The 7,983-nt window shown below is 40.3% G+C and overlaps 1 protein-coding gene across 1 annotated transcript in view; it reads right to left on the reverse strand.

Annotated features, from left to right (window-relative positions):
- TLL2 (tolloid-like 2) overlaps window positions 1–7,983 on the reverse strand; it is a 149,451-nt gene that overhangs the window by 64,520 nt on the left and 76,948 nt on the right. The window contains exon 4 of the mRNA XM_012000244.1: window positions 1,651–1,806. Coding sequence (XP_011855634.1) covers window positions 1,651–1,806 — 156 coding nt within the window. The remainder of the gene's footprint in view (window positions 1–1,650; window positions 1,807–7,983) is intronic.

Genomic DNA, 7,983 nt, shown 5'->3' on the forward strand with positions numbered 1-7,983 from the left:
GAACAAAAGTTTGTAGCTGTTTATCGTTTCTATTTTTTTTTTCTTTAGGCACTCACCTCTCTCTGCTGTGAGAACAGACCTCCTTGAGGGCAGGATGAAACCTTAGTCATCTTTTTTACCACCAATCCCTAGTTAAGCACCTGGCACTAGGAAGCCGTGGGTTAATGCTGTGGGAGCAAAAGGGAACTGCAGGAATTCCGCTGCCCTGCTGCTGAGGTCTTCACCGTTCCCTAACTTACTCATCAGCGGTTCTCGGTGGCTTTGGCAAATCCTCAGGGAATCTGCCTTCATCAGCCACCTCTCAGAGTAGAGGTCACAGAGCCACAGGGAGGGGAAGGACTTGTAAGTGACACTGAGAGCCTGGGAAAGTCTCTCAGTGTGGCTTGTCACTCAGGCATTCCACTGACATTGGCCGCAGGTATGCAGTGGGCAGATTTACTACCTGCCTAGGATGTGCCGGGCCCTGGTCTCCGTGTTGGAGATAGGGAAGCGGAAATGAGACAGAAAAAAGATTGCTGCTCCCACAGAGCTGAGGCAGAGACAAAAATAAATGAAACAGAAATAGAAGTAAAGTGAGTTCAGGTCATGGTAAGTGCTGCCAAGGTTATAAAGCAGGGTCTGGGGACAGGGAGGTGCTGGCGGGGGCAGGGCAGAAGGCCTTCCTGTGAAGTGTCCCTTGACATAAGACTCAAATGATAAGAAGAAGACAGCCATGCAAAGACCTGGGGAAAGGGCATCCAAGGGAGACAGAAGGCAAGTTGAAGTGTGAGTGCGCAGGGGCCTATGAGGTGGGCACGTCTAGGGATAGGCACATGGCTGGTGAGGCCAGAGCATAGGGATGAAGGATGGGAGAAGGGGAGAGAGGGTCAAAGGCCAGGCAGGAGAGGGATGGCGGGGTACTCGAGGGAGGGCCTTACAGGTCCGTGGTCAGGAATTTCATTCTAGTGGCAACAGGAAGCCGCGAATGATTCACATATTTTAAAGGGAATACTAATATCAGATACTTACTCATTACTGTCTGCCAGGCACCACTCTAAGTGCTTTATCTACAGTAATCCATCTGATTCTCAAAACAACCAGATGGGGTAGAAGATATTATCATCCCCATTTACAGAAGAGGGAACTGAGGCACAGAGAGGCTAATTTCCCCAGGGCATTTTGCTGGCAAGTACTGGAGCTGAGATTTGGACCCAGGGAGTCATGCCATGTCCACTGGTCACTTTGGTCACTGAGTGAAACACTGCTTGTGGGTGGTGGCAGGGGACCTCTGAGTCCAGGACGCTCATCCAGGCAGAGGACAGGGAAGCCAATCACGTGCAGTTGCTCATGGACTTTCTTCTCTGTGGAGGGCTTGTCCTCAAACAGTGATTATGCAAACCCCACTTATCCTTCAAGGTCCTTCCAGGTCACTCCCCACACGAAGCATCGGGAGCAAGGTAACCAACTTTGAGGACATAACCCCAACAGAGATTGCAATTTCCCCAGGACTGGTGGGCCAGGCCTTGCTGGCAAGAGGGGGACACCATCTGTAGGTCTGCTGTGATCCTGAACATCTGCTCCATCCCACCCAGGTCCTTCCTAGAAGGACTGTCTCAACCCAGGGTGACAAAGCACCCTGACCCAAAGCAGGCCTTGTCTGTGGCTACTGACCAGTGAAGTTCCCTCCAATGACGTAGGGGATGACTCCGCCAGGCCATATCCTCTCTGTCCTTGAGGTTGTGGCTCTTCGGACCCGGGGAGAGAAGGTTTCAGCTGTGGCATGCGAGGTCCCGGGGCTGTGCAGGAGTGTGGTATTCTCCTGGCCATCTGCAAGACAGTTGGGTTACTATTGACTTTGCCCTTTGATTCCTCCTGTGAATTATGGCTGAGGTTGTATTATCCACGATTCCAAAAAGGGGGTGTTAAAACATGTTCTAAAGGGGCTATTTCATCAGTTCAGGGTTTGGAAGCCCTGGGTGGTAGTTTTCCAGATGGGGGAAGAGTACATGTAATAAACATACAGGGCTATGATGGGAGTGGGTTTGGCTTGTCTGAGGCCTTGAAAGAGGTCACATGGGGCCACAGAATCAAATGGGTGGGGATACCTCACAGCTCTTTGGGTGGGGCTGAGGTTGGGGTGGACTTTCTGCTCAGAGCCACAAGCATTTGGGGAACAAACTGGGTCAATCCCTTGCCTTGATCCAAAATGGTCAGTGTTGCATATTTTGAAATAATTTGGCCAGTACAACAAGGAGAGTGGATCAGATTGTGACACTGGAAAAATTATTTGTAAGAAAAACCCTGGAAAAAGCAGACCCTCATAAAACTCCCAACTTTTGGCATCTGGACCCTTAAGACAGTAGTGTGGGAAACACAAGGAGGTTCGATGGAAGGTTCTGAGTCCACACGTTAGGCCTCCCCCAATGGCAGAGGTAGGTGGGTGGAACAGAATGCTGAAACCCATGGACACCAGTCACTGAATCTGCATGCATTTCATTCACCAGTCAGATAATTTAAAATTTTGTTTTCAGTTGGCTTGCTTAGAATCCCTCATTATTATAATTTGGAGCATTTTCGCTCTAGTTTTTATACTTTTTCTCCTAAAAATCAGGTTTTGTTTTTGCCGACTCTTTTCTTTGTTTTTGTTTATTTATATATTTATTTTTTGAGACAGAGTCTCACTCTATCACCTCGGTTGCAGTGGCGCAATCTCAGCTCACTGCAACCTCCACCTCCTGGGTTTAAGTGATTCTCCTGCCTCAGCCTCCTGAGTAGCTGGTATTATAGGCACACGCGACCATGTCCGGCTAATTTTTGTATTTTACTAGAGATGGGGTTTCACCATGTTGGCCAGGCTGGTCTCGAACTCCTGACCTCAAGTGATCCGCCCACCTAGGCCTCCCAAAGTGCTGGGATTACAGGCATGAGCCACCACGCCTGATTAATTCTTTTCACTTTTCTTTGTTACATTAATGTTATTTACTTTATTACTTCCTTCTATTTTCATTTGTTTTATCCTGACGTTTCATTTCTAGCTTCTTTTCTCTTTTATTTAAAAAAATTGAGATAGAATTCACACACCATATTTACCCTTTTAAAGTATACCATTCAGTGACTTTTAGTATTTTCACAAAGTTGTGAAATCACCACCATTATCTAATTCTACAGTATTTTCATCACTCCAAAGAGAAACTATGTACCCATTAACAGTCACTCCCTATTTCTCCCTTCCCCGAGTCCTTGGCAACCAGTAATCAACTTTGTTTCTATGAATTTGCCTATTCTGGACATTTCCTAGAGATGGAATCACACCACATGTGGCCTTTTGTGTCTGGCTTCTTTCACTTGGCATGTTTTCAAGGATCACCCATGTTGTAGTATGAATCAGTTCTTCATTTTATGGCTGAGTAATATTCCATTGTATGCACATACCACAGTTTGTTTATCTGTTCTTCAGTTGGTGGACATTTAGGTTATTTCTACTTTTTGGCTTTTAGGAATAGTGCTTCTATGAACATTCATGTACACATTTTTGTGGACATAGTTTTTTCATTTCTCTTGGGTACATGTCTGGGGTGGAATTGCTGGGTCATATGGTAACTCTATATTGAATCTTTTGAGAAACTACCAGACTGTTTTTCAAAGCAGTGGCACCATTTTACATTCCCACCAGCAATACACTAGGGTTCCAATGTCTCCACATCCTCATCAACACTTGTGATTGTCAATCTTTTTTATTATAGTCATCCTAATGGTGTGAAGCAGAATCTCATTTTGGTTTTGATTTTCATTTCCCCAATGACTAATGATGTTGAACATCTCTTCCATGTACTTGGCCGTCATTTGTATATCTTCTTCAGAGAAATATCTATTCAAATTATTTATTCATTTCTTAATTGGGTTATCTTTTATTGTTGTGTTATAATTAGTCTTTATATATTCTGAATACCAGGCTCTAGTCAGATACATAATTTTCAAATCTTTCTTCCATTCTGTAGGTTGTCTTTGCAATTTTATAATAGTGTCCTTTGAAGCACAGCTGTTTTTAATGAAGTCCAATGTATCTATGATCTTCTTATGTTGCTTGTGCTTTTGGTGTCATATCTAAGAAACCATAGCCTAATTCAAGATCACAAAGATTTATACATATGTTTTATTCTAAGAATTCTATAGTTTTAACTCTTATATCTAGGTCTTTGATGCATTTTTAGTTAATATTTGTATATGGTGTGAGGTAGGGCTCCAACTTCACTCTTTAGTATGTAAACATCTAACTGTTCTAGGGCCATTTGTAGAAAAGACTAGTTTTTCTCCATGGAATTGTCTGGCGCTCTTGTCCAAAATCAATTGGCAATCCTTTCCTAGCTTCTTGAGTTGAATACTTGGCACATTAATTTTAAATCTTTCTTATAAATATTAACATTTTCAGGGCTAAATTTCTCTCTGATGTCTTCTTTTCCTGTGTCTCATATTTTGAAATGTACATTTTCAATGTTAGATATTTATACTTTTTTTTTTTTTTTTTTTTTGAGACGGAGTCTTGCTCTGTCACCCAGGCTGGAGTGCAGTGGCCAGATCTCGGCTCACTGCAAGCTCTGCCTCCCGGGTTCATGCCATTCTCCTGCCTCAGCCTCCCGAGTAGCTGGGACTACAGGCGCCCACCACCTCGCCCGGCTAGTTTTTTGTGTTTTTTTTTAGTAGAGACGGGGTTTCACCATGTTAGCCAGGATGGTCTCGATCTCCTGACCTCGTGATCCACCCGTCTCGGCCTCCCAAAGTGCTGGGATTACAGGCTTGAGCCACCACGCCCGGCCCCTTGATACATTCTTTAAGTTCCATTTAGACTTTCTTCTTTGACCTCTGAATTATTTCAAAGTATGGGTTTTAATTTCTAAAAATTTGTCTGTGTGTGTATTATTGATTTCTAACACTGCACTGTGTTCTAATAACCTATTCTTCATGGCAGAGGTCAGCAATTTTTCTATAAAAGGCCATATAGTAAATATTTTAAGCTTTGTGGGTCATATATTCTTTGTTACAACTACTTAACTCTGCCATTGAAGTGTGAAAGCAGCCATAGATAATATGTCAATAAATGGATATGGCTGTGTGCCAATAAAACTTTATTTGCAAAACAGGAGGTTGGATTTGGCCTACTGATCATAGATGGCTGGTCCTTGCTCTAAAGTATTGATTCTTTGGTATTTAGGCCTTCCTTGGTAAGCTAATACAAGACTGGTTTTTATAAATGTTCCATGTTTTCTTACAATAATATGTGATGTCTAATTGATGGGCTTCATATATTGTTCAAATATTCTGCTTACACAGATTTTTGACTTCTTAGTGTATCAGTTACTAAGAAAGGTGCTTTAAGCAAAACCTCCAGAACTAAGATTATGAATTGTTATTTTCTCTCTCCTTAATTTTTGCTCTAGATTGTTCAAGACTATGTTGGTTAAGTAAGACAAGTTTAGAGTTGTTAATTCCAGATAAATTTTTCTTTTATCATTAGTAATCCTTTTTATAATAATATTCATTCATAATAATGATTGTTTTGTCTGATATAAATATTGCTACACATTTTTTTATCTGAGTCAAGGTCTGGCTCTGTCACCCAGGCTGGAGTGCAGTGGCACGATCTCAGCTCACTGCAACCTCTGCCTCCTGGGTTCAAGCCATCCTCCCACCTCACCCTCCCAAGTAGCTGGGACCACAGGCATGCACCACTACTCTGGCTAATTTTTTTATTTTTTGTAGGGACATGGTTTCATCATGTTGCCCAGACTGGTCTCAAACTCCTGAGCTCAAGCGATCTGCCCACCTTGGCCTCCCAAAATGCTGGGATTACAGGCAAGCACCACCATGCCTGGCCTGCTACACATTTTTTTATTTTGGTTAGTGTTTGCCTCATATAGCTTTTTTCTATCCGTTTTCAATCTGTTTGTATAATTGCTTTTTTTAGTGAGTCATTGAATGGGTGTTATTCTCTGAGTTAATTACTTTTCCCACAACAAACAATACAACAAGCTTTGCAATTATCCTAATATTGAGGTTCAATATTATCTTTTTTGGTATCTAAAATAGCTTTTTGTAAATTGAAATTTTTATTGAGATAGTTGTAGATTCACATGCAGCTGTAGTAAATAATTTCAGAGATTTCATTTCCTCTAATGGTAACATTTTGTAAAACTACAGTGCAATAACACAACTAGGATATGGGCATTGATACAAACCACTGATTTCACTCAGATATCTGTAGCATTACTTGTACTAATTTGTGTGTGTATGCCTGTAAGACAATTTTATCACACTTACAGTTTTATGTATCCACCACCACATTCATGATACTGAACAGTTTCAACACCATAAGTATCCCTCATGCTGTTATTTTGTAACAATATCTACCCCGCTTTCCCCTTTCCTCCATCCATAGCAAAAATCTGGCAACCACCAGTCTGTTTCCATTTCTAAAATTCTGTCATTTGATGAATATCATATAAATAGAAGCATACAGCATATAATAGGGATAATAATTATGCTCTTCTCACTCAGCATAATTCCCTGGAGATTCATCTAAGTTGTTGCCTGTATGAATAGTTTATTTTTATTGCTGAGTAGTAGTCCATGGTACGGATGTACCACAGTTTGTTTACCCACTCATCTGTTGAAGGATATCTGGATTGTTTCCTGCTATTACAAATAAAGCCATTATGAACATTCATGTACAGATTTTTGTGTAAAGGTAAGTTTTCATTTATCCAGGATAAATATCCAAGAGTGGAATTACTGGGTCATACAGTAATTGGGTCTATTTTTGGGTTCTCTGTTACATTGGTCTATATGTTTATCACACTGCCAGTGCCATACCGGCTTGATTACTGTAGCTATAGAGTAAGCCTTATATGGGGTAGAGTGATTACACCCCTTCAGTCTTCTTTTTCATAATTGTTTTAGTTATCTTTCCATATAAATGTTAGAATAAACTTGTCTATGCCTGCAAAAAACGAAAATAAAAAACTATGTTGAGATAGAAATTGCATTAAACCTATAGAACAATCTGGAGAGAACTGGCACCCTTACTATATGCGTCTTCCAATCCAGGAATGCAGCGTATCTTTCCACTGATTTAGGTCTGTATGGATTTTTTTCATCAGCATTGTTTAATTTTCATCACACAAATCCTGTACAAATTTTATTAACTGTGTATCCAAGTATTTCATCCTCTTTGGAGTGATTGTGTATACGCCATTGCGTTTTTAATTTTGGTTTTTGCATGTTCATTGTTAGAATATAGAAATGTGAGCCATTATAGAATTTTATATTTCCAATATAGAAATGTGCTGGCCTTGAATTTCTGAAATTTTGTTGAGCTCATTGATTGGTTCTAGGAGGTTTTTGGACTTTTCTTTCTTCTTAATAGATTTCTTAGGATCTTCTATGTAGACAAACATGTCATTTACAGATAGGGACAGTTTTATTTTTTTCTTTCCAACTTGTTTGCCTTTTCTTTGTTTTTCATGCTTTACTGCAGTGTCTGGAACTTCCAGAACTATGCTGAATGAGAGTATGAGAGCGGACATTCTTGCCTTGTTCTGGGTCTTGGGAAAAGGTGTTTGGTCTTTCAACCATTGAGTATAATGTAAGCTGTAGGGTTTTTTTCTAGACACTCTGTATTAAGTTAAGATAATTCCTCTCTATTCCTAATTTGTTGAGTTTTTATCATGAATAGGTGTTAGATTTTGTTAAATGTGTTTTCTTAACCAATTGCTGTGATAACAGGATTCTTCTTTATTAGCTCGTTGATGTAGCAGGTTCTATAGGTTGATTTTCAAATGTTGAATCAGCCTTGCATACCTGGAATAAATTCCACTGGGTTATGCTGTATAATTCTTTTTTATACATTGTTGGATTTCATTTGCTAATTTTTTTTTTTTTAAGGATTTCTACATGTAAGTTTAATTAGGTTTTAGGGATTTCTCTCTTTTTTTTTTTTTTTTTTTTTTT

This window comes from Mandrillus leucophaeus, unplaced genomic scaffold (assembly GCF_000951045.1).
Source record: "Mandrillus leucophaeus isolate KB7577 unplaced genomic scaffold, Mleu.le_1.0 Scaffold117, whole genome shotgun sequence".
Taxonomy (NCBI): Eukaryota; Metazoa; Chordata; class Mammalia; order Primates; family Cercopithecidae; genus Mandrillus; species Mandrillus leucophaeus.